The sequence below is a fragment of the Sciurus vulgaris genome, assembly GCF_902686455.1.
Source record: "Sciurus vulgaris genome assembly, chromosome: 7".
NCBI classification, from domain to species: domain Eukaryota; kingdom Metazoa; phylum Chordata; class Mammalia; order Rodentia; family Sciuridae; genus Sciurus; species Sciurus vulgaris.
This window is the reverse complement of record NC_136467.1, coordinates 125,629,331-125,656,443: the sequence shown is the minus strand read 5'-3', so window position 1 is coordinate 125,656,443 and position 27,113 is coordinate 125,629,331. Positions and strand designations below refer to the sequence as shown.

Here is a 27,113-nt window from a genome sequence, read left to right as displayed (position 1 = left end):
TGGAAAATATGAACACATTTAGTATAAAAGATTGACCATTCCACAATTACCTTGATACTTTTATATTACCAAATTTAGTTTTTAAGGAAAAATTTAGACTCTGTAACATAGTACAATACTGTAACAGTTGTTTAACCATAATTGTATAAACCTCAATTTTTAAGACTAATTGTTCTAAAGAATAAAAAAGACACAATGTTAAGAGTAAATTAGTTTTCTAAGAAATCCTTGTCATTTTAACATATACATTAAACTTTGGTTTATATCAGTACATTAGTATTTGACCTTAGGAAAAAGCTTAAATAGCTTTGACTGATTGTCTCAAATACATATAATCAACTTAGTTACACACAAACTTTTGAAATTTGCCCTTTACTTACACACAGACTTTCTTAGCACTTACTTAGATCCTCATGTATTTTATCACGTAAGCACTTTCTTACCCAGAAACATTTTGTTCTTTACTAAATATATTTCCATATCTAGAACCTTTTATTTTCTCTATCCTATCTGTTGACTCTCTTTTGTTCAAATTCTGAAACAATTCTTTTGAAATTTCTGAATTTAGATAAATTACTCCATTTTAATAAGATTAAATATTTTGTTATCTACAAAATTCTAATTGAGACAGTTGAAATTTTTGGAACCCTTTGTATATAGAATTGTACCTGTTAGGACATAACATTAGTAACCTTGTTTTTAGTTTAGTGATGACACAAAGCAATTTTAAGCCCTTTTTGTTTACCAATCTATGAAAACACCAATAATGTTTAAGTATGTTACCCCATGGAATTTCAGGAGTTAAGAGTACTCAATGTTATTTAATAATTAGCATTTTAACTGTAAATCAGATGTCTCTAACAAACACATTTGAGTAATCCCACACATGTCAACTCTAATTCTCTCATCTTATTGTAAAAAAAAACAAGATATCAGACAAGTGTACTAAACAGTATTTGCCATCTCTTTCCTGTTGAAGAAAAGTCCTAGAAACAATTGATATTAGACATTTTATAAACATCAACATTTCATTAGTTTGACCACCTAGAAACTTGTGAGTTATTTTCAAAGACATTTTACTTTTATTAGTTTACCCAATTTAAATGGAATCCTCTGACATCACATGAATTAAAAGTATCTGGATCCATTTTTTTTTTATTTTAATTTTAGGAGTGCTCAATTTTGATATCATGTACATACAGACAAACAACATGATGTCAGACAACAGGATACACATATAACACAAAATCAAAGGCCTTATAAATTTATAGGTGAACCTCCATTGCAATGTAACAAATGTTCAAAAACTCTAGTTGAATAAAAAACTAGAACTGATCAAAAAAAATCATGAGCTCAAAAAATATAGAATTTAAGGGGGAAAAAAAAGAGTCCCGGAAAAATGATACGGCCATTAATTACTTTAGAAAAGCACCATAAAATTTACTTTTTTCTGGTGTTCAGGTAAAACTTTTTCCTTTTTTTCCCCCCCTTGGGTTTGAGACTGGTCTCCCATTGTGCCTTCTGGCTCTCTGTATTTACATTTCAATGTAAGCCATGACTGAGATCTGCAAGGAGCTGAGAAAACAGGTTCTAGCAGAAACTTGATGCCTAAGGCATTTTAGTCATTTCTATCAGAACAGATTTGGATTTCAAAGAACAGTATGAGACCTTATTTTCCATTAAGTTTGAGAATGAAGTTCCTATGCTAAGCTCCTCACTGAGATATACCATTGGCTATTGAGCTGCCTATGGCTGCCTATCAGGATTTATTTTTCTCTCAGTAACAAACAGGTTAAATCTTGCTTCAAAGGTAAGCTGAGTACAGGAGCTTGAAGTAAGGCCCCCCCTTTTTGATATTCCTGGGGCAGAGGATATTGTCCTATGGTGGCTATTTTCCTGTCCTAGTTTGTGGGTTCCTTGAGACAATCCTAAGTATTGAACCTGATGGCATAATTAAGCTTTATTCTTTGAGACCTTATAATTCCTATTAGCTAAGGCATTTGGGAGCTCTGTAATGGCCTTTTGATATTCCTCCTGGGTGGAGGCACATAAAGGATGTCATTTACATACTGGAGAACAATTGCAAATGTTTTATCTCTGAATTTTGTTAAGTCATTAGCTAAGGTTTGTCCAGAACAGGTGGGGGCCATCTAAATCCTGAGGCAACTCTGTCCAGGTTAGTTGAGATACATTATCTGGTTCCTCAAAGGCAAGCAGAAATTGTGATTGAGAGTCTAGCATACACAGGAAAGGCCATCTTTTAAATCTAACACAGTGAACCTAGCAGCAGTTGGAATCCAAGATAAGAGTATATGGACTAAGAACTACAGGGTGGGGGGAAATTACTGCTTCATTTAATTATTCTAAGGTTTTGGACTAGGTAGTTTGCTTTTTAACTCCTAAAATGGTTGAATTGCATGGGCTGTTGCAAGGTATTAAAAGTTTCTGTTACTTTGGATGATCTAAAACGTTTTGAATGATCTTTAATAAGACTTTCTTCTTGTCTTTATGCTCCCTTTTTTCATTTTTGATTGCTAATTATAAAAAATGGAAGATGCAAACTGGAGGAGATCATTTAAGAATTAATTAGGGTCATGTGCCAATTTTTGTAATTTCCTCTAAATGTTTGGGACTGACTGAATGATAAATTTATACTTTAAAAGTAAGTGGCCCTCTATGGATTCAAGATTCAGGGTGGTGAGTTTTCTTATTGCCTCCTGAGTCTCTCCATGAAAATAGCAGGACTCTCCTGAAGGCCACATAATAGTTTTCTAGGCATCCTATTCATTTGAATCCCAGTTAGGATGGTTTCTGGGAACTGCCTGTGCTCTAGATGGTTAAGTAATAGCATAATTTTTCCAGGTGAAATCAAATACCTGACATAAGTTTTGAAACATCTCAATATTTATTAGGATCATCCAAAAACTTTCCTAAATTTATTTTTATCTGTCTTAAGTTGGGGGGGGGGGTCCCTTAATTTTTCTCCTTCAGTAGATGATTTCTCAAGGTTTTCTCCTCTCATGGTAACATATGAGAAGCAATTTTCTTGATCATTTGTAATTTAGCAGTATGCAGACTAGTGGTGAACCTGGCAATACTGTGGAGAGAGAAGCTCCCTCCTGAGTTAGAAGTATTAGGGACATCTCCCTAACTTTGAGCTTCCTTGCGGTCCAGAAAAACCTGTCTCTCACTACCTGGCTTTGCCAAAGCTATTTCTGGCCTTCTTCTGCAAAGTGCTAGGGTCCCAGTTTGCCCTGTGCTAGAGACCCTTGGAGGATTCAGACTTAAGGGCATTACTGCTTTCCTCCCTACCACTATAAACTCCTAATTATGAAAAAACAATGACAAAAGTAAAAAGTGTCCATTTTTGCCTATCTTTTTGCTCTGTAGAATTCCCGGAGGGTGAGGGGACATCTATTGGTTCTTGGGCTTATAAAGCCCTTTTTTGGAGGGTCTCACAGGAGGGGTTGATTTTAAATGCCTCCCTCTTGAAACTTAAAGAGAACACAGCACATTTAAGCACAGGAACAGTAATGAGGAGACTCTAGATAGACTAGTGAAGGCTAACTATGTGAACAAAGGGAACCTGGGCATTTTATTACTAATCATCCCAGGTCTTTCTTTTAATCCTACAATCTGAATTCCTAATGTCTAACCGACAAGGGAAGGGGAGCATCAAGGTGGGAGTGGATGTGGGGGAGTGTTGTGCAGCCCATATGGAGGCAAAGGTAATTGGCACTTTCCCTCAGTGCCATTCATCAACCGATCACCCTAGATACCCCTTAGGATGGTCGGGAGGGGAAGTCTAGAGAAGGAACCTTTGGGATCTCCCGAGAGTAGCCTGGGCCAGAGAACCCTGCAGTTGTTCCAACCCTTCATCCCTCCTCCATGCATCCTGGGTAGATCAGGACTAGGGACACTGTACTGACAACAATTATGCTCTGGACCTGGACAGAAAAGTAGAAAAGGGCTTTGGCAGAGCCCAACATGCCTGGTCTGTACAGAGCAGGTGATTGGGAACTGCCTGGCGGGGGGAAACCTCTCACCCGAGTCTTGAAGAATGGCAGCTGCACTAACTGCATTTAAGTAGCCGATGGGTGGCCATTTTGCCCTCCAAAAATAAGGAGACAGAAAGATGCACTTCAAGCAGATGTGGGGTGCATGGAGAGAGAAGCTTTACTTCGGTGTAGATCTCAGTGAGACCTCGTGGCAGGAGAACTGGGTGGGCTGGGCAGGGAGATGGAAGCAGAAACAGAACAGGACAAAGGAGATGGAGAAGCAGGGGCTGGAGGGGCCTTTGTCATGGCAGACCAGTATCAGGGTGGTTTGTTAGCTGAGTCAAAGTCAGAGGAGGAGGAGGGATTAAGAGGGGGAGAAGAAGCCAAAAGGAGGCTTTTTCAGGAACAGCAAAGAAGTGCAAGAAAGAGAAGACTTGAAGATAAGGACTCCCTTTCCATTGCCTGCTCACTCACAGAAGCTGTGTGCCATTACATGGCCTTTTTGGATTTATTATCTGGGCCAGGGGTCAGGTAAGATTGTCTAGTAGACACCCCAGGGGTGAATCTGCTGGAATGGAGGACCCAGATCCCATGGTGGAGACCGATACAGCCAAGCCAGTGTCCAGGGTGTCCTGAGGTCACAGACTAGTTGGCTGGAGACAAGAAGGCAGCACAGTGATGGGGTTGTCACCCAAACATCAGTGTGTGCCGGGCAAAAGCCAAGAGAGTTGAGGACCTGATGTCAGGATATTTGAGAGTGAGCGCAAAGAGGATCCTCAACCATGATCAGGGACCCACCCATCAGCAGGTCAACTAAGGGGCCAGCCAAAACTGTAAAAGTCGTGGCTGGGGGAACCCCCACTCCTCAACTGCCTCAAGGGTGCCGGACAATCAACAGTCGGATCTCAGTCAGCAGAGGAGTGCTGAAGCCAACCTAGGGGAAAACTCACCAATCTGAAGCTGGTGTCTGGGTGTGGAGGAGAGCGTTCAGGCGAATGAAAGGTGAGGCCAGCGTTTCAGGGTCTGGGACGTCAGATGGGATTCCACCTGCCTAAGTGGCGGTAGAAGAGCCCATCTGAGTCACGGCACCAATGTAAGCACCCAGAAACTACTCTGGACCTGTGAACTCACACAAGAGAGTTTATTAACTGGACAGGCAGAGTGTCTGCACTCAGGGTGAGAGAGAGAGTGAGTGTGCACGCGCGCGAGAAAGAGAGAGAGAGAGAGAGAGAGAGAGAGAGAGAGAGAGAGAGAATGGTGGGGGAACTATTCTTAAGCAGTGGAATTTCGCAGGTTAGTAACAACAGACCAGTGGTCGGCAAGGAGGTTTGCGGGCTAACGATCTGGGCCAATTACTGGCTAGGAAGTTCGCAGGTTAACGATCTGGGTTGTAAAGTGGTGTGGGGTAGCAGAATAATGGTGGCAGCAAAATAGCAGATCTGATGCCAACACACCCCATCCTGTTCCTCACAGAAGAAGCCCCTCCTGGTTGAAGCCCCTTTACCTGTGTAACTATAAATAAAGGTGAAGGTGGGGTTCTCCATCTTGTTGGAGGCTAGATCTGGTATGGCCCCACCTGCCACACCCCCTTCCTTTTGAAAAGAGTATTGACTTGTGTGTTTATTGGTAATTAATTGAATTATCACTGGCAGTTTCCTCTGACAATTAACCCTTCCCTCATCCATGCTAGATGTGACTGAAACCCCGCAGGGTACCCCTGCACCCAGCTAGCGTATGATTTTTAATTGAAGAATTGAGACCATTTACATTCCTTGTCATTACAGAGAAATGTTTATTAATTCCTGCCATTTTGATTTATTTCTAATGTTTAGTTTGTCGTTTCTCATTTGCTTATCTACTCTTCAAATGAGATTTGCCCATTTGTGAACTCTAGGGTTTATTTTTATTTTTTTTTAAGTTAAACAATGGTTGAGTATATTTTTCAAAGAAGATATAAAGCACAAAAGCAAGGATTAATGAAATTGTGAAAAGATGTTTACAAAGCAGTTGCATTTTACATAAAAATGAAATATCTTAGAAATGTAGAATTGTTCATAAAAGAAACAAAATTAAAAAGTGAACATTTCCATACTTTGTGTTCAAATGCTTGACCCTGCTAGCAAACATTCTCAGTCCAAAGAATTGAATATATTCCTCGAAAAGTCACACTATTATAATATGGACACGTGTATCAAAAGAAAGATTTTTAGAAACAGACCCATGTTACTCTTTGAAGTAACTGATAATGATTAACACTTTTCATTCATTAGTTGAAAATAACTGCTGAAAATAAAGTGAATGAGGTCTCCAATGCCTAGGACAGATTAGGTGAACTGTGGAGGAATGCTATTATTCTTTTTGAAAACTGAACTGTGTAACAAACTTCCAAAATTAAACTGCTTACCTATATTTTATTGATAGACAACAGCATCAGCTACCATTTTACTAGTACACAACAGAAACAAAGTCAAACTAAAAATTAACAGAGTACATACAGTTAATGCTTTCACTTTCACTAAAGTCGTCTATAATAAAGCATCCTACATACTTTGTACAATTTGCTTATAATTGATTAAATATTTGAAATGAAGCAAAGTTGAATTTTAATCAAACTTTTATTTCTCAGTGGAAAATGCTTTCTTCATCAAAGGTGGTTGAGTTTTCCCAACATCAAGTATCATTTCCAAAGGCGGGTTATTGAGAGAACACCAATCAGGTATACGGCCCATCTGATTGTAATATTCCTTTGAAACTGACCGGCTCCCAATTATATCTTGCAGTGCTCCAAAAATAGCTCCTCCCAACCAGGCTACACAATTAGCCTTTGCAGGTGGAGTGTGAATTCGGAATGTATTGATGCCTAGTGCTTTTTGATATTTTGGTTTTTCTACCAAATATCTTATTTCTGCAAGCAATCTGTGGAGAAATCCTGGTAACATAAATGTGCCCCCTGAGACTACCAAATTCTGGGCTAGTTGTTTCTTGGTATCTATTGGGCACTGCAGAAGAGAATCCAATATTAATGTGGCACTCGTTTCTCTTCATGTTCAAAAAGAATTTCCACAACTGAATCTTTGATCGTCCAAGGACATGTAAAATCTTCTGTCCACCTAATGGATAGTCAACATTTGGGGGGTGGTGAGGGACGCTCACTATTCCCATCAATATTAAATTTTGCAGCTTGGATTTTCAGTCCACGCTTCAGGTCACTGACAAGCAAGTGTGTACTTTAATGTCCTCTACGACACCTTCTGGAACAGAACCCATCACAGAGGGAAGACTGTTCCTTAGCAGCACTCATGTCAACAGTATACATTGTTCCAACAGTTGAGTTTCCAACTCCCTGTGAAGAGCTTTTCCTCCAAGGGGAAGCTCCCCAACAATTTAGTACTGGTATTCCTTCATATATAGGTAACACCAGGCTTTCCCTGTAGCCACAATCCAGGATCATGGCAGGGTTAATTCCAAGCGTCAGAAGTGCCATTAGATGACTTGGAGCAAGCAAAACAGATGGAACCTCAAAATACTTGAAAAGAACATGAGTGAGGGTCTCTCTGAAGTGAGAAGGACATAATATTGACTCGATAATTACAACTTGACGATCTCTGGGATTCACCAACAGATGCCTGAAATACAGTATGTGGATGAATTCCTTTAGGTAGGAATATAACTCTTCTGTATTTATATTATACTGAACAACTTTAATTGGCTTAGGCACACCAGCTCTTTTTATCACACTAGAAATTGTACATCTTGGCCCGCTGGAGCCTGTTCGCGTCGACTGACCAGAGTCCGCGAATTCTCCGCTCCGAGCCCCTCCGGACCTCCCCGACCCCAGCTTTCTATCCTCCGAAAACACTAAGAATAATGTCCCTGCATCAGTTTTTACTAGAGCCAATCACCTGTCATGCCTGGAACAAGGATCGTACCCAGATTGCCCTAAGCCCCAATAATCACGAAGTGCACATCTATAAGAAAAATGGGAGCCAGTGGGTAAAAGCTCACGAACTGAAGGAGCACAATGGACACATCACAGGTATTGACTGGGCTCCCAAGAGTGACCGCATTGTCACTTGTGGGGCAGACCGCAATGCCTACGTCTGGAGTCAGAAAGACGGCATCTGGAAGCCAACCCTGGTGATCCTGAGGATCAATCGTGCAGCCACTTTTGTGAAATGGTCCCCTCTAGAGAACAAATTTGCCGTGGGAAGTGGAGCACGACTCATTTCTGTGTGCTACTTTGAGTCTGAAAATGACTGGTGGGTAAGCAAGCACATTAAAAAGCCCATCCGCTCCACGGTCCTCAGGTTGGATTGGCATCCCAACAATGTGTTGCTGGCAGCAGGATCATGCGACTTCAAATGCAGAGTGTTTTCTGCCTACATTAAGGAAGTGGATGAAAAGCCAGCCAGTACGCCCTGGGGCAGCAAGATGCCTTTTGGTCAGCTGATGTCAGAGTTTGGTGGCAGTGGCACTGGCGGCTGGGTTCATGGGGTCAGCTTCTCTGCCAGTGGGAGCCGCCTGGCCTGGGTCAGCCATGACAGCACCGTGTCTGTTGCCGATGCCTCAAAAAGTGTACAGGTCTCAACTCTGAAGACGGAGTTCCTCCCACTCCTGAGCGTGTCATTTGTCTCGGAGAACAGCGTTGTGGCTGCTGGCCATGACTGCTGCCCAATGCTCTTTAACTATGATGACCGCGGCTGCTTGACCTTTGTCTCCAAGCTAGACATTCCAAAGCAGAGCATCCAGCGCAACATGTCTGCCATGGAGCGCTTTCGCAACATGGACAAGAGGGCCACAACCGAGGACCGCAACACAGCCTTGGAGACACTGCACCAGAATAGCATCACTCAAGTGTCTATTTATGAGGTGGACAAACAAGATTGTCGCAAATTTTGCACTACTGGCATTGATGGAGCCATGACAATTTGGGATTTCAAGACCTTAGAGTCTTCGATCCAGGGTCTCCGGATAATGTGAAGCTGTGTGAGCCTCCACCATCCAGCATGAGAAACATGGCTGACTGCAGATCTGCCATTTGCATGGTGGTGAGGAAAGCCGGCCCCAGGAAACACTGTAAACACATATCGCGCGACTATTGTGTTTTTGTTTGAATATAATTGGTGAAAATGTTGGTTTTTTAAAGGCAACAGTGGTTTTTTTTTTTCGTTTGTTTTGTTTTTTTGTTTTTGCTATTTCATTCCATTCTTGACCAAAGCTTCTCTTTAAGTAGTTTATTATGGAAAGTTGTCACACTAACTTAAAGGAAAGGGGGAAGGAGGTATGTAAATTGTCTGCTAGAAAATTAAATAAAAAATCCCGAATGTGAAAAAAAAAAAAAAAAAAAAGGAAATTGTACATCTTGGACCAGTTTCTCCAGCAAATCCACATTTGGTGAAGGCCTCTCCCAGGTCGATCACGTCGGCCGTCTTACCACCGCTGCCTAGGCCCTCCTAGAGCGGCATGGTGGTCACCGAGACCAAGAAGACTGTGCGGACTCCGCAGTCTGCAGGCCTCGGCTCTCGGGACAGGGCTGGGGCTCTGCAGCGGCTCGCAGGTCCAGGCTGTCTCATGCTGTGCCTCACTCGGCGTCAAGCCCAAATCCTCCCAGGTGCTCCGGTCTCAGGCACTTGGGAGGAGGAACCACCGATGGTCACGGATCTGGGTGAGCCGCGGGTTCTGAGGCGATCAGGCACACTGGGCGCCCCAGCGGGGCCTATTTTTTATTTCTTCTATGTTAATTTTTTGCTTAACTAGTTTCTTTAATACCAGCTGAGTAGTAATGATTTTTTTTTCAGTTTTACTTATCTTGAAAGGTTTTAATTTCCTCTTCAATTCTGAATGAGAGCTTTACTGTATATAGCAGTCTTGGCTGACGGTTATTTTCTTTCATGGCAGGAAACACTGAACCATGAAAAAGAACTACCTTCAAAAAATGCTAGAAATGAGAAAATGAAACATATGAATATGTATGTAAGTGTCCAAGAACCATTGAAGTCACAATTGAACAAACAAAAGAAAAGAAAATCTCAATGAAAAGTTGAGAATTCTGTTGGAGTTCAAAAGATTCTTGGTTTCCCTTCTCAGCTGTGGTAGGTGGGGTTGCTGGAGTGTGAGGGGAACTCCTATAGGCAGAGCTCCTGGAGGCGGGGTTTAGTCTTAGGTGACTCTAAGTTCTTTGTTGAATGGCAGTTGGTCTGAAGATTTTAAATCAGCGCGTTTGCCAGTCCATGCTGGCAGACTGCCCCCCAGGGAGCTTCCTGGGATCCACTAGTGTGGTGAAGGAGCCAATCCTTGCTCCCCTAGTCACTCATGGACCCCATGTTTTCTGGTCTCTCATGTTCAGTCTCCAAACTCAATGTCACGACCCAGCCCTTTTGAATTCCAGGGCAGGCACATCTCTCCCAGTCAAACTTTCAAGTGGCCAGTCTAAAGGGGTAGAAGGGGAGCCAGATGGATTTCTTTGATCTGTATTCCCCTGTGTAAACCTCTCTCCACATATGATTTTCTTTGTCATGTGGTGTGGGTGTGCTAGGCGTGTATTTGGGTCAAGCTCAGTTGCTGCTGGCCCCACCTCTGCTGCTGCAAAATGGTTTCTTTCTGTTTTCCCTGGCAGCCAGGAGAAATGTAGCTTCTTTTCTGTACAAGGATATTATGACCCATGCCTTTTAGGTTAGTCAGGCAGTGTCTTTGATCTCTGATCCCTCCTGATCGCTCTATACCCAGGCACACCTCAGGCCTCCTAAAAATGTGGGTTCTGTTATTTGAGTTATCTGTTCACTATTTTCACATGGGGGATCACATTGGCAGACACTGCCAGCAGAGGCAGTGCTGGAGATTTCTTCTTTGTTTTGTTATATCCAATCTCCTGAGTCCTTGATCTGTTTTGAATGTCTAGAATTAATTCCCAGTAATGGCCCCTGAGAAGCTGCCTGTCTGCTTCCTTGATTTCACACCACAGAGTAACCAGGAAAATGACCTTCTTTATTCCACCATTTTGCAAAAATTCCAGATCCTGAGAGTGAGAAGGACATTCAAATACAGGAGGCATTCATAATCCCAGACAAGATCAAAGACATCCACAGACTGGGAGAAAAAGGATGGGAAAAAAATATATCATTCACATGGATCTTGTAAACAAGCAGGGATTTCTATCTTCATTTCAGATAAAGTGGACTTTAAGCCGTAGTTAATCAAAAGGGACCAAGAAGGTTATTTCATACTGCTTAAGGGAATTTTACATCAAGAAAACATAACAATCATAAATATTTATGCCCCAAACAGTGGAGCACCTACATACATCAAACAAATCCTCCTCAATTTCAAGAATCAAATAGGTCACAATACAATAGTACTGGGTGATTTTCAACACACCTCTCTCATCACTGGATAGAGACTCCAAACAAAAACTAAACAAGCTATATAAGTAAAAATATAATTAATAATTAAGGCTTAACAGACATATATAGAATATTTCATCCACTGATGACTGAATACATTTTCTTCTCAGTAGCACATAGATCCTTCTCTAAATAAACCATATCTTAGGTCACAAAGCAACTCTTAGCAAACACGAAAAAAATAGAGATAATACCTTGCATTCATTCCATCAGATCATACTGGAAGAAATTAGAAATCAACAATAAGATAAAAACTAGAAGCTACTCTAACAGCTGGAGACTAAATAATATGCTACTGAATGACTAATGGATAACTGAAGAAATCAGGGATGAAGTTAAAAAAAGTACATAGAGGTAAATGGGAATAGTGACACAACATATCAAAATCTCTGGGACACTATGAAGGTGGTTCTAAGAGGAAAGTTTATTGCCCTGAGCTCATTCATTAAAATAATAGAAAGTCACCATATAAATAACCTAACATTACCTCTCAAAGCCCTAGAAAAAGAAGAACAAAACAACACCAAAAGCAGTAGAAGACATGAAATAATTAAAATCAGAGCCAAAATCAATGAAATTGAAAGAAGCAAACAAAAAAAAATTCAAAAAAGTCAGTGAAACAAAAACTTGGTTCTTTGAAAAAAATAAATAAAATTGGAACCCTTAGCCAAACTAATGGAAAAGAGAGAGAGAAAAAAACTCAAATGACTAATATTCATGATGAAAAAGAAAATATCACCATGTACACTACTGAAATATAGGTGATAATCAAAAAACTATTTGAAAATCTATACTCCAATAAAGTAGAAAATCTTGAGGACATTGACAAATTTCTAGAGACATGTCCTAATTGAATCGGGAGGCTATAGAAAATTTAAACAAATCAATTTCAAGCAATGAAGTTGAAGATGCCATCAAAAGTCTACCAACATCCAGGCATAGTGCCACATGCCTGTAATCCTAGCAGCTTGGGAGGCTGAGGCAGGAGGATCGTAAGTTTAAAGCCAGCCTCAGTAACTTAGCAAGGACCTCAGCAATTTAGCAAGACCCTAAATAAAATACAAAAAGTGCTGAAATGTGGTTCTGTGGTTAAGTGCCCCTGCATTCAATCCCAGTATCAAAAAAAAAAAAAAAAAAAAAAAAAAAAAAAAAAAGCCTATCAACAAAGAAAAGTCCAGGACCAAGAAAAGTCCAGGACCAGATGGATTCTCAGCCAAGTTTGACAAGGCTTTCAAAGAAGAACTAACACCAGGCCTCCTCAAACTATTCCAAACTCATTCTATGAAGCTTGTATCACCCTGATACCAAAATCAGAAAAAGACACATGAAGGAAAGAAAACTTCAGATCATTATCCCTGATGAACATAGGTGCAAAAATTACTTTTTTATTTTTATTTTTATTTGTTATTTTTAGTTATACATGACAGTAGAACATATTTTGACATGTTACATATACATAGAGTATAACTTTCCATTATTGTAGTTGTGCATGATGTAGAGTTACACTGGTCATGTATGCATATATGAATATAGGAAAGTTATGTCCAATTCAGTCTTCTGTCTTTCCCATTCCTATCTCCCATCCATTCCCCCAACTCTGCCCCTTGTCCAATCTGGTGAACTTCCCCTTCTTCCCCCACCCCCAATCACTGCCTATTTTAAGTCAGCAATAGATGTGAAAATTCTTAATAAAATATTGACAAATCACATATTAAAAGATAGTGCACCATGATCAAGTGGGGTTCATCCCAAAGATGCAAGGTTGGTTCCACATCCAGAAATCAATAAATGTAATCCATAACATCAAAAGACTTAAAGACAAGAATCATATGATTATCTCAATAGGTAGAGAAAAAGCATTTGACAAAAGACAGCATCCATTCATGTTCAAAACACTAGAAAAGCTAGGGATAGTAGGAACATACCTCAACATTGTTAAAGCTATCTATGCTAAACCCAACATCAATCTAAATGGAGAAAAATTGGAAGTATTCCCTCTAAAAACTGAAACAAGATAGGGATGCCCTCTTTCCCACTTCTATTCAACATAGTCCTTGAGACCCTAGCCAGAGAATTAGGTAAAAGAAAGAAATTAAAGGAATACAAATAGGAAAAGAAGAACTCAAATTATCGCTATTTACAGACGATGTGATTCTATGTTTAGAAAACCCAGAAAACTTCTAGAACTCATAAACAAATTCAACAAAGTAGCAGGATATAAAATTAACACCCATAAATCAAATGCATTCCTATAACCAATGATGAATCAGCTGAAAGAAAAATTAGGAAAACTATCCCATTCAAAATATCCTTAGTAAAATAAAATACTTGAGAATCAATCTAACAAAAGAGGTGAAAGATCTTTACAATTAAAACTGCAACACATTAAAGAAAGAAACTGAAGAAGGCCTTAGAAGATGGAACGATCTCCCATGATAGGCAGAATTAATATTGTCAAAATAGCAATACCACTAAAAGCACTGCACAGATTTAATGCAATTCCTATTAAAATTTCAATGATGTTCTTCACAGAAATAGAAAAAGCAGTCATGAAATTCATTTGGAAAAATAAAAGGTATAAAGCAATCCTTAGTGAGAAAAGTGAAGCAGGAGACATTACAATACCAGATCTTAAATTATACTAACAAAATATATATATGGTAACAAAAATAGCATGGTATTGGCACCAAAACAGTCATGAAGACCAAAGAAACAGAATAGAAAACACAGAGACAAACCCACACAAATAGTTATCTCATACTAGACAAAGATGCCAAAAATATACATTGTAAAAAAGATAGCCTCTTCAACAAAAGGTGCTTGGAAAACTGGAATCCATATGTAGCAGAATGAAATTTAACCCCTGTCTCTCACCCTGCACAAAACAGCTCAAATTGGATCAGGGACCTAGGCATTAGACCAGAGAGCCTGTGCCTACCAGAAGAAAATGTAGGCCCAAATCTCCATCATGTTGGCTTAGGAACCAAATTCCTCAAGAGCAATCCTAAAGAGCAAGAAGTAAAATCAAGAATCAATAAATGAATCCAGGCTCAGTGGCACATGCCTATAATCCCAGTGGCTTGGGAGTCTGAGGCAAGAGGATCGTGAGTTCAAAGCCAGCCTCAGGAAATTTAGTGAGGCCCTAAGCAACTCAGAAAGTCCCTGTCTCTAAATAAAATATTTAAAAAGGGCTGGGGATGTGGCTCAGTGGTTAAATGCCCCTGGGTTCAATTCCCAGTACCAAGAAGGAGAAGGAGAAGGAGAAGGAGAAGGGGAAGAAGAAGAAGAAGAAAATTTAGTTTTTTAGTTTGGGATGGTAGCAAACCAAAAAGCTTCTTTGCAGCAAAGGAAACAATCAAGAACATGAAGAGAGAGCCTACAGAATGGGAGAAAGTCTTTGCCACCTGCACCTCAGATAGAGCATTAATCTCCAATATATAGAGAGAACTCAAAAAACTTAACGCCAAAAAGCAAAGACCCAATCAATAAATAAATGGGCAAAGGAACTGAACAGGCACTTCACAGAAGTAGAAATAAGAATGGCCAACAAATATATGAAAACATGTTCAACATCTCTAGCAATTAGAGAAATGTAAATCAAAACTACACTGAGATTCTATCTCATTCCAGTCAGAATGGCAACAATCAAGAATACAGGTAACAATAGATGTTGACAAGGATGTGGGGAAAAAGGTACACTCATACATTGCTGGTGGGACTGCAAATTAGTGAAACCACTCTGGGAAGCAGTATGGAGATTCCTCAGAGAACTTGAAATGGAACCACCAATTGACCCAGTTATCCCACTCCTTGGTTTATACCCAAAGGGCTTAAAATCAGCATACTGCAGTGACGCTGCCACATCAGTGTTCATAGCAGCTCAACTCACAATAGCTAACCTGTGGAACCAACCTAGGTGCCATTCAACAGATGAATAAAGAAAATGTGGTATGTATAAACAATGGAATATTACTCGGCCATAAAGAAGAATGAAATTATGGCATTTGTCAGTAAATAGATGGATCTGGAGAATATCATGCTAAGTGAAATAAAACAGTCCCCCAAAACTGAAGGCCAACGTTCTCTCTGATATATGGATGCTAACACACAAAAGGGTAGAGAAAGAAATTTATTGGATTAGACAAAGGGGAATGAAAGGAAGAAGAGGGATGGGAACAGGAAAGACAATAGAATGAATTGGACATAACTTTCCTATGTTCTTATATGAAGTCATGACCAGTGAAACTCCACATCATGTACAATCACAATAAGGGATCCTAATTAGAATAAGTTATACTCCACTTATGTATAAACATCAAAATATACTCTACTGTCATGTACATCTAAAAAAAAAAACAAAGTTTTTAAAAGACTTGGAACTTTCTCTGTTGTTATTTTCTATAAGAGTGTATTCATGCCATTTGCCTGCATCTTCAATTCCAATGATTTTTAAATTTTTTTTAATTTACTCTAATTAGTTATACATGATAGGGAATGCATTTTGACATATTGTATACAAATGGAGCATAACTTCTCACTCCTCTGGCTGTACATGGTGCAGAGTTACACCAGTTGTTTAATCATACATGTATACAGAGTAATAATTTCCCTCTCATTCCGCTGTCCTTCCAAACCTCACACCCTCCTCCCTTCTCCTCCTCCCCTCTGCCCAATCCAAAGTTCTACAATTCTTCCTGATCCCACCTCCATTATGGATCAGCATCTGCTTATCAGAGTAAGTTTTATTTGACCTTTGGTTTTTTGGAATTGGCTTATTTCACTTAGCATGATAATCTCCAGCTCCATTCATTAGCCCACAAATGCCATTTTTCATTATTTTTTAAGGCTGAGTAATATTCCATTGTGTACATATACCACATTTTCTTTATCCATTCATCTGTTGAAGGACACGTAGGTTGGTTCTATGGTTTAGCTATTGTGAATTGAGCTGCTATAAACATTGATGTGACTGCATTACTGTAGTATGCTGATTTTAAGTCCTTTGAGTATAACATTTTTCATATTTTTGTTGATTAATTGTATTTCTTCTGTGAAATTTCTTCTGTGAAATGTCTGTGCAGTTCCTCAGCACAGTTACTGATTGGGTTATTTGGTTTGGGGAGGTTTATTTGGTTTTTTTATGTTAAGTTTTTTTAGTTCTTTATATATGCTACAGATTAGTGCTCTACCTGATGTACATGTGGTAAAGATTTTCTCCCACTCTATAGGCTCTCTCTTCATGTTAGTGATTGTTTCCTTTGCTGAGAAAAAGCTTTTTAGTTCGAACCCATTCCATTTATTAATTCTTGATTTTGCTTCTTGCACTTTAGGAGTCTCATTTAGGAAGTCAGGTCCTAAGCCAACATGATGAAGATTTGGGCCTACTTTTTCTTCTATTAGGCAAAGGGTCTCTGTTCTAGTGCCTCAGTCTTTGATTCACTTTGAGTTTTGTGCAGAGTGAGAGATAGAGGTTTAATTTCATTTTACTACATATGGATTTCCAGTTTTCCCAGCACCATTTCTCAAATAGCCTATCTTTTCTCCATTGTATGTTTTTGATACCTTTGTCTAGGATGAGAAAATTGTATTTATGTGGCTTTGTCTCTACATCTTCTACTTTGTATCATTGGTCTGCCTGTCTATTTTGGTGCCGTTTTTGTTACTATTGTTCTGAGTATAGTTTAGGGTCTGGTACTGTGATGCCTCCTGCTTCACTCTTCTTGCTAAGGATTTCCTTGGCTATTCTGTGTCTCCTATTTTTCCAAATGAATTTCATGATGGCTTTTTCTATTTCTATGAAGAAACTCATGAGGATTTTAATAGGAATTGCATTAAATCTATATAGCACTTTTGGTAGTATGGCCATTTTAACAATATTAATTCTGCCTATCCAAGAGCATGGGAGATCTTTCCATCTTCTAAGGTCATATATTTCTTTCTTTAATGTTCTGTAGTTTTCATTGTAGTGAAACACCTCTTTTGTTAGATTGATTCCCAAGTTGGTTTTTTTTTTTTGTTTGTTTTTTTGTTTTGTTTTGTTTTGTTTTGTTTTTTGGCAGGGGGAGCTATTGTGAATGGGGTAGTTTTCCTGATTCTCTTGCAGTGGACTCATCATTGATGTATAGAAATGCTTTTGATTTATGGGTATTGATTTTATATCCTGCTACTTTGCTAAATTTATTTATGAGTTCTAGAAGTTCTGTGGTGGAACTTTTTAGATTCTAAATATAGAATAATGTCATCAGCAAATAGTGATAGTTTGAGTTTTCTTTTTCTATTCATATCCCTTTAATTTCTTTGCTCTGGTTAGAGTTTCAAGGACTATGTTGAATAGAAGTGGCGAAAGAGGGCATCACAGCTTTGTTCCAGTTTTTAGAGGGAATGCTTTCAATTTTTCTCCATTTGGAAGCTCAGCATAGGTAGGTTTTACAATGTTGACAGACGTTCCTACTATCCCTAGTTTTTCTAGTATTTTGAACATGAAGTGGTGCTGTATTTTGTCAAATGCTTTTTCTGCATCTATTGAGATGATCATAAGATTCTTAACTTTAAGTCTATTGATGTGATATTGATTTCCATATGTTGATCCAACCTTGCATCCCAGGAATGAACTTGATCATGGTGCACTATCTTTTTAATATGTTTTTGTATGTAATTTGCCAGAATTTTATTGAGAATTTTTGTGTTCATGAGGGATATTGGTCTGAGGTTAACCTCATAGAATGAGTTTGGAAGGGTTCCTTCCTTTTCTATTTCATGGAATACTTTGAGGAATATTGGTATTAATTCTCTTTGAAGGTCTTGTAGAACTCGACTGAGAACCCATCTGGTCCCAGGCTTTTCTTGGTTAGTAGGCTTTTGATGGCATCTTCTATTTCATTGCTTATAATTAATCTTTAAATCGCATATGTCCTCCTGATTAAATTTAGGTAGATCATATGTCTATAAAAATTTATTGATGTCTTCAAGGAATTCCATATGTAGCAAAATGAAATTAAACCCCTATCTCTCAACCTCCATGAAACTCAACTTAAAGTGGATCAAAGACTTAGGCACTAGAACAGAGACCCTTTGCCTAATAGAAGAAAAAGTAGGCCCAAATCTTCATCATGTCGGCTTAGGACCTGACCTCCTTAAAAAGACTCCTAAAGCACAAGATGTAAAGTTAAGAATTAATAAATGGGATGGATTCAAACTAAAAAGCTTTTTCTCAGCAAAGGAAACAATCACTAACATGAAGAGAGAGCCTACAGAGTGGGAGAAAATCTTTACCACATTCACCTCAGATACAGCACAAATCTCCAGCATATATAAAGAACTAAAAAAACTTAACACACACACACACAAAAAAAAAAAAAACCAAATAACCCAATCAGTAACTGTGCTGAACACACTTCACAGAAGAAGAAATACAATCAATCAACAAATATATGAAAAAATGTTCATCATCTCTAGCAACAGAATGGCAGTCATCAAGAATACAAGCAATAGTGAGTGTTTGTGAGGATGTAGGGGAAAAGGTTCATTCATATATTGCTGGTGTGACTGCAAAATGGTGCAACCACCATGGAAAGCAGTATGTAGATTTCTCAGAAAACTTGAAATGGACCCACCTTTTGACCCAGTTATTCCACTCCTTGGTTTATATCCAAAGGACTTTAATCAGAATACTACAGTAATGCAGCCACATCCATGTTTATAGCAGCTCAATTCACAATAGCTAAGCTATGGAATCAACCTAGGTGCCATTCAACAGATGAATGGATAAAGAAAATGTGGTACATATATACAATTGAATATTATTCAGCCTTAAAGAAGAATGAAATTATGGCATTTGCCAGTAAATGGATGGTGTTGGGCAGATCTTATTGTGCTAAGATCTAAGCCAGTCCCAAGAACCAAAGGCTGAATGTTTTCTCTGATATGTGGATGCTAATTCACAATAATGGAGGCGGCGAGAGGAGAATGGAGGTACTTAGGATTGGGCAGAGGGGAGTTTAGGGAGGGATGGGTAGGGAACCAGGAACAGTAAGACATTATTACTCTATGTATATATATGACTACATGACTGGTGTAATACTACATCATGTACAACCAAAAGAATAAGTTATACTCCATTTATGTATGACATATATAAATTCATTCTACTGTCCTGTATAAGTATTCAGAACAAATAAAAAATAAATATCAAAAAAGAATAAATTTAAAAATAAAAAAGAAATACAACAAAATGACTATCTAAAGAGCTGCATCCATTATATGTAGAGAACTCTTACAACTCAGCAATTAAAAAAATAAATAATCTAATGTTCAAATGGGGGGGAAGTATATTAACATTTGGAGGACCCACCATACAACTTTCAAAGCAGCTGCACCACTGCATATGTAGGCAACAATGCACCCGTGCTGCAGTGTTCTATGCAGTTATGCACTTACTCATTTTGCATTCTTTTTTCTTAACAGTAGTCATCCTCATGGACACAAAATGGAATGTCATTATGCTTTTATTTTCATTTCCCTAATGACTGCTAATGTTGAGTATCTCTTCATGTGCCTATTGGCTCTTTCCATATCTCCTCAGGGAACTGGCTGTAGAGATCCTTTGCCCAGTTCTGAAGAGGTTTAACGCTTTTCTGTTTTTTAGTTGTTGAGATTCTTTTTTGTTTGCTTGTTTTGTGAAGCTGGTATCAACCCTAAACCCTTGTACATGCTAGGCCAAATGCTCTATGACTGAGCTATCCCAGCCCAGGACTTGCTCATATATTCTGAATGTTCATCTCTTATTAAGTATGTAATTTGCAAATCTTTTCTGGTGTTCTGCAGGTCACCATTTCTTTGGGTGTGCTTTGATGTACAGATGTTTTTAATTTTGATGAGTCCAATTTATTAATTTTTTATTTCATGTGTATTTTTGGTGTCATATCAATGAAAATGTGTCAGATCCTTTTGCATGAAGATTATTGCCAATATATTTTCCTATTTATGTATTTATGGTACTGCAAATTGAACCTAGGGTTTCACATGCTAGTAAGTGAGCTACCACTGAGCTACCCCTGGGTCTTTTTAAAATTTTATTTTGAGACAGAATCTCACAAAGTTGCCAATTTGATCTTAAACTTGCATTCATCTGCCTCAGTTTCTTGAGTAGCTGGAATTATAGGTAAACATCACCACATTGAACTGCCAATGTGTTTTCTAAGAATGTTTAGTTTTATAGTTTAGATATTTTTCATTTTGTGTTATGTGTGTGTGTGTGTGTGTGTGTGTGTGTGTGAGAGAGAGAGAGAGAGAGAGAGAGAGAGAGAGAGAGAGAGAGAGGAAGGGAGAGAGAGATAACACTGAGTATTGAACCCAGGCACTTGTCCATGCTAGGCAAGTACTCTATCAGATATTCAGCTACATCCCCAGTCCTGAGCTAATTTCTGTATATGCATAAGTAAAGGGTCCAACTTCATTGTTTGTGTGTGAAAATCCAGGACCATCTATTGAAAAGATACATTGGGTCTTTGGAAACACTATCACCTGCCTATTCCCAGGAGATGCTAGCAGGACCATTTACCTCCCCCACTTGGGTCCTCGAAATGCTGATTTTCTACTCTGAACCCAGTCCACTGCTTCACATTTCTTTAGGATACAACTTCACTCATAAATATTTTAGGGCTACAACCTCCCTCCCACTGCTGTATCTTGCCTGTCCCACCTTATCCATGAGAGGTCTACACAGAGGCAGCATCCCACTCTCATACCCCTGCCCTGCCTGGGCTCCACAGCACCTCTGACCATGGGACCTCCCACCCTTGGCCCTTCCTGGGCCCTCCCTGGCCTCTGACAAGCCCTGCCATGAACCTCTGGCCCTCCTGCTCCTCCCTTATCCTTGAACATTCACCTGTATCCTAGGAAGCCCATACCCTGTCTTAGGCCCTGGCCTACATACCTGCCTCTCTCCATTTCCCCTTTCTCCATTCTTCAGTCCTGCTCTCCTTTCTCCCTACTTTTGTGTCTTCATTTTATTGGAAACCTTTCTTCTGTCTCTCTGTGTATGTTTGCCACCTCCTCAGGGTGCTCAAGACAGCAGAGCCTTTGTGGTGAGCAGTAATGAGCAGTTGTTTTCAGGAAGAGGTGTCATCTGTGGTTTCCTCTTCCACAGGGGCTCACAGTCTCCACTATAACCTCACAGTGAGGTCCCAAGGTGGATCAGTGCAATCAAGGTCCTTCGCTGAGGGTTATTGGGACCATCAGCTCTTCCTTCGGTATGATAGTGACAATCAAGAAAGTGCAGAGCCCCGGGGGCCATGGGCAGAAAAACTTTTGGGCACTGAGAACTGGAACACAGAGATGCATGAATTGGCAGAGCACAGCAAGAAGCTAAAAGTGACCGTGGCAGATATCAATGCCTGGCAGGAGCAAAGAGGAGGTAAGTGTGGTGGGGGCAAGTGTGATGTGAGACTTTCCCCAGGAAGGCTAGTGGCAGGAGCAGGGACCTGTCTCTTCTCTCTGCATTTGGCTGGGGAGAGCAACCATGGGTCTTTGGAGCTCAACACAAGGGACATTGAGGAAAGCCAGGTTGGGGTCACCTGTGGGTTGGCAGTTTTCACTTGCTGAGCAGGGAGGCAGAGGGGCCAAAGGATGGAGAAGTGACTTGGGGATTGGGGCAGGGTCTCATTCCCTCCAGGAGATTTGGGGCTGTGAGATGCAAGAGGACAACTGCACCAGAGGCTTCTGGAATTTCCACTATGATGAGTAGAAACCCATCATCTCCTATCATCCAGAGACACACAGTTGGATGGTGCACCCATCATCCGCTCAGACCTTGGCTATGAAAGTCAAGAATTCCTGGGATGCAGATGGCATGCAAAGCAAGGATTACTGGGTCCTTCTGCAGGAAGAGCTTTGTGGAAGACTCCAGAGGTATCTATTCTCCTGGAAGGGCTCCTCCCACTCCCCTGGAGCCTCTGCCCTGAATACCTTGTGTGAGTTTATTGTGCAGTGATTTGCCTGTCCTGTTATACCACTAGATAGAGACAGGAAGGAGTATGTGCCCAGACCCTAGTGAGCCCCCACCTGCCCATCTGCCTGCCAGCCTGCTATCATAGAAATCTCCAACCTTGCCCCACAACCCTGGATCCCCACAAATATCCCCTCAAGACCTCACAAACCAGGAGTCCCTGTAACACCACCCCCACCTACATCAACATGTGGCAGCAAGAATGTGAGGCCACAAGCCTGAGGCCCATCTTCCTGTCAGTCAGAGGACTCAGGCCCCAGGCTAAGAACAGACATGCAGAAGGTCTGGGTTAATGAGGACTTTGACCAGAATCCAAAGAGTGGAGAGGACCAACCCTGTTCCCTCCCTCTGAGGGACGATAGGCTTGGTCACATGCCTGAGTACCTCTGCCCATTCTTCTCCAGTGCCCCCAGCAGTGAACGTGAGCTGTGGTGAGGCCTTAGAGAACACTGTCAGTATGATATTGGGCTTTCAGCTTCTAATCCCAAAATATCTCTCCAACATGACTTCAGCATGGGGAACCCTGAACATAGACACCCAGCAACCTCAGGATGTCTTGTTTTATGGGAATGGGACCTATCAGACCTGAGTACCCACCAGGATTCCCAAAAGACAGAAGCAGAGTTTCAGCGGCCATGTGGAACACAGGAGAAATGATAGCACTAGCCCTGTGTATCCCAACAGGAGTTCTCAACTGGATAGGTCAGTGACCATGGTGGTGAGAGAGGAGAGACCTTGAAGCTCTGGTACCCAGAGTGTAACAAGCCTGTTTTCAGGGATTGGCCTGCTGCTTCAGAGTCGAAGGCCTGCCTGCCTATGTGTGGCTGCTGGTGGTGTTGCTGTGATTATGATTATTGTTTGTGTCCTTTGGTGCAAGAAGAGGAAAACAACATCAGCTACAGAAGATTTAGGTGAGAAAAATGGTCGGTGGCTGGAGATGGCAGGGCCTGTATGTGATGTAGGGTCCCTTCATGCCTCCCACTGCACAGAGAGCAATGGAGGTGATCAGCCTTCTAGAACAGGGAATGGAAGTCTTTGTATTTGTGAAGGGATGGGAGGTATGTCTCCAACTACTCCCCTTAGCCTGCCCAAAGCAGGGTTGTCAACATCCTTGATGTCCAGTGGAGCCTCTTCTTGTCACTGGGTGAGGAATGATCAGCAGTGGGGCCATGGCTTCTGCTCTGTACCTATCCCCATCCCTCTCTCTCAGGCTCTGGGAGCTTGACAAGGAGGCTGTGTTGGGAATGGTGGGCTGATTGGTGTGGGCTAGATTATCATGACTTCTGGGGGTCATGGAGTAAAATGAGCTGTGACCTTTGGGTATTTAGAAACTGGAGAGGAATTCCATGAGAAGGTGATGCCTCCTCTGGTTCCTTCCTATCTGCCTCCCTCTCCCCCAGTCTCTCCAGCTGTAATAAGAAAACCAAGAAAAGACCCACAGGGCCGGAGCCCTGCCAGTGCGGCCCCTGGGAGGCCCTTGTAGAGCAGGCCATGGCCCTGCAGCACAGGCAGTTGTGTCAGTTCTCTGTGCAGCATTTCCATTCTCTGTTAGGAATGGAGGTCTGGAGTCCAGAGCAGCCTCAAGAAGCAGGAGCCCTTGGGGAGGAGATGGGTTCCCAGGGTTCAGTAGACCAGTAATATGGGAGGAAGGAAAAGTGCACACTGAGAGTCTGGGCAGGTGCAGAGGGGCAGAGGGTCAGGGATTCTAGGTCTCCTCTGCAATGGCTGCTCTGGAATCAGGTGAGCAACCAACCATGTAGCAGGCATGTTTTTGTATTCTGGGCCTGCTGGTGCCCCTGGGCTTTCTGGTGGAACTTTCCAGTTAGGAGCTGCTGACTCAGGGCTGGGAGGAAGGGATGTGGAGCTGTAGGAGGGGCAGTCCCTGCCGGTGAGCACCTGCCCTCTGCAGGGGAGGAGCCCTGAGAACTAAGGGAGTTCCCCTTTAGGCATTTACGTCCAGTGCCTTTATGAAAGCTTGTTTTTCCTTTGCAGCACTTCTCTGTTGAGCTTCACCATGGCTGATACAGAATTAGTAGTAATTGTGTTTTTCACATTTTCCATTCCTTTATCTCCCCAATGTATTTGTGTAAAACTTGTGCTTAGCTAAGTCATTGCCTATTTCCCTTTTCGAGTTAATCTTCTTCTAATTCAGCTGCATTACTTTTCATGTCCTGAACAACTCTTGTGCTTCTTGGAATTAATACATACTTTTGTTTTTGTTTGATTATTTTCTATAGAGTTGTCATTAATTTAACTTTGATTATTCTATTTGTATGACTCAAACAGTCAGAACTTTACGTATTCTTTGAGTTTTACTTTCTAGGACAGTCTTTGACAGTCTCACATCTGTAGTGGGGGGCTTCCACATCTCAAGCAGAACCACAATCCTGGGAACTCTCACCAGCCCTGTCCTAGGCAATGCTTTTACACACAGTGAGGTAAATAGGAACCCTGCTTAAATAAAGTTTGAACTTGTCTTTCTGTCAACTTCCATGTAGTCTGATTCTGTGGGTCCATGGATGTTATCTGGGGCAGGAAGTTTCTCCCTGTTTGTCTCAACTGTGTTGTATTTCCAGTTTTCTATATCTTGCAATTTTCTATTTTCATGTCAAACCCACATGAATACATTTTAAAATATTTGTGTTGCTTTCCTAAGTTAGCTACAGGATTAATTTTTCATAGTAGAAAAAAAAAAAAAAATTAACCACTAAGACCATTTTTAAGTGGATAATATCATAAGTGTTAACTATAAGCACTTTGTTGTATTATGAATCTTTAGTTCTTTTTCATCCTGCAAAACTAGAACTCTAAGATGATTCAACAGAATCTCCCCATCCCCCATCCACCCCAACCCCTGGCAACTTTATTCCGTTTTCAGGTCCTAAGAGTTTCACTACTGTAAAAACTTCATGTAAGTAGAATCCTCCCAAATTTGTGACTTCCTTAGTGTCTCTGGAGTTAGAAGTTCATAATGTAAGCTACAGGCACTGAACTGGGAAACCTAAATACCATGAGCATAACTAGATTCCAAGGAGGCCAAGTACTGGCACCCAGTGGACAAAGGTAAGGTGAACCTGGCTTCTGTATGGACACCAGCCAAAGCCATAGTCAGGATATCCTGACTCATGCACCTATGGCTTGGCTAGTTGCCATATTCTCCCTAGAAGTGAAATAGATAGGAAAACCACTAATTTCTTATTTGATGTGAAAGAACACTAATCTACCTAGAAGCATAAAATACAGTTATAGCTCTCAATTAATTCCTAGGTTTGAGCTGGATTACAGACCCAGAACCTCTGGAATGAAGGGAGGTCAGCTCCCTTGAGGAAGGATCCCAGTGCACTGCTGAAAACTTACACAGTTCATCTTCTTCCCAACCATCCTCAAAGGACCCATGAGCTATTAACAGAGAAAATAAGTACTGAGGAGAAGGAAATAATCAGACTTTTTAGTGAGTACTTAACACTGGCTCTAATTCCTGGAGATCCCCAATATTACTGTGACTCCCCTTTCAGAGTATGAACTTATGTAGATCAGGATATCAATGCAGTTTTACCTGTTTCTTCTCACAGTGGTTCCAGAGGGTTCCCAAATCTATCCTGTGGTAGTCCCACAGTTGCAAATTAGAATAAGCGATCTCAGCAATAGGTATGGTCTCCAGGTTGGCTTCTTAATGTTGGAGTGGGGGCTATTGTGGTGGGGAGGCCAAGCAGAAGCCACTAGAACTGCCTCTGCCTATGCAAGTAATATGCACTCCCGGATGGATTGCAGAGATTAGTGCCAGCAATGAAAACTTAAAAGACACAGCGGTGGTGACTGCTACTCCAACCCCACTCAACTCACCTGTTTGACCTGTGCTGAAGGCAGAGGGATCTGGAGAATCACAGTGGATTGTTGTAAACTTCAGCAGGGGGTGCCTCCCATTGCAACTGCTGCATCAGATGAGGTTTTATTGCTTGAGCAAAATAATACATCCCTGGTACTGATGTGCAACTGTGAAGCTGGGCAATGTCTTTTCTTCCATTGCTGTGCAAGAGGTCCACCTGCTCTGAAGACCAACAATACATGATCACTGTTTTATTTTTCTTTATAGCGAAAAAATAGATTTAAAATTAGCCAGGTTGCCTCAGTTTTGATTATCCTAATTTTATTGGCAATATCCAAAGCATCATATTCAGGAGGTAGCTGAACATGTGGCTTGCTCTCCCCTTTGGCCTGATCAGGGTATTGACCTTGTCCATATCAGTGTCATAGAGCTTCTTCAGAGCTGTGTAATCTGGTGCGTCTAACCTCCACCCATCTTGTTTTTTGTTGTTGCTGTTAGTTAATTGGTTGTTCTTGTTTTTGTAGTACTTGGGATTGAACTCAGGGCCATGTATAGGTTAGGCAAGTACTTTACTACTGAGTTACATATCACTCCTTTTTATTTTGAGACAGGGTCTAAGTTGCCCTGGCTGGCCTCAAATTTGTGTTCATGATGCCTCAACCTTTTGAGTTGTGTGCCCCTTTCTTGACACTTGTTGGCCTTGATACCCACAATGAACATATGAATGTGTTGTTGTCTTCTCATGGCAGACTCAGTGGTCAGGGGGAATTGAATGATTACATCATGATCCAGCTTATTTCTCTGGGGGCAATCTCTGAGGAGTTTGGGGCTGCCTCTGAGTATTAGGGAGTGTTTTGGGCCCTCCAAAAAAGGTGGGTGTAACA

At 40.8% G+C, this 27,113-nt stretch overlaps 2 protein-coding genes and 2 pseudogenes across 5 annotated transcripts in view; 2 read left to right on the top strand and 2 right to left on the bottom strand.

The window, feature by feature from the left end:
- The window catches only part of LOC306666197 (H-2 class I histocompatibility antigen, Q10 alpha chain-like), a 137,189-nt gene that overhangs the window by 40,929 nt on the left and 69,147 nt on the right, over positions 1-27,113 (bottom strand). The window lies entirely within an intron of this gene.
- LOC306666958 (actin-related protein 10-like) lies at positions 6,392-16,108 on the bottom strand (annotated as a pseudogene). Its single transcript has 3 exons — positions 16,103-16,108; positions 9,358-9,451; positions 6,392-7,766 (listed from the first exon to the last, which is right to left on the bottom strand). The product of its transcript is annotated as an actin-related protein 10-like (transcript).
- On the top strand, positions 7,760-9,351 carry LOC306666196 (actin-related protein 2/3 complex subunit 1A-like). Its single transcript, XM_079148135.1, has one exon. It carries the CDS (start codon positions 7,866-7,868, stop codon positions 8,976-8,978), a length of 1,113 nt encoding a protein of 370 aa, XP_079004261.1. The 5' UTR covers positions 7,760-7,865; the 3' UTR covers positions 8,979-9,351.
- Positions 21,479-23,218, top strand: LOC306666200 (MHC class I polypeptide-related sequence B-like; annotated as a pseudogene). Its single transcript, XR_013766711.1, has 3 exons — positions 21,479-21,812; positions 22,054-22,368; positions 23,088-23,218. The product of XR_013766711.1 is annotated as an MHC class I polypeptide-related sequence B-like (transcript).

Excerpts from the sequence above, each read along its gene's own strand:
- LOC306666196 (XM_079148135.1), top strand. The coding sequence starts at position 7,866 with ATGTCCCTGCATCAGTTTTTACTAGAGCCAATCACCTGTCATGCCTGG.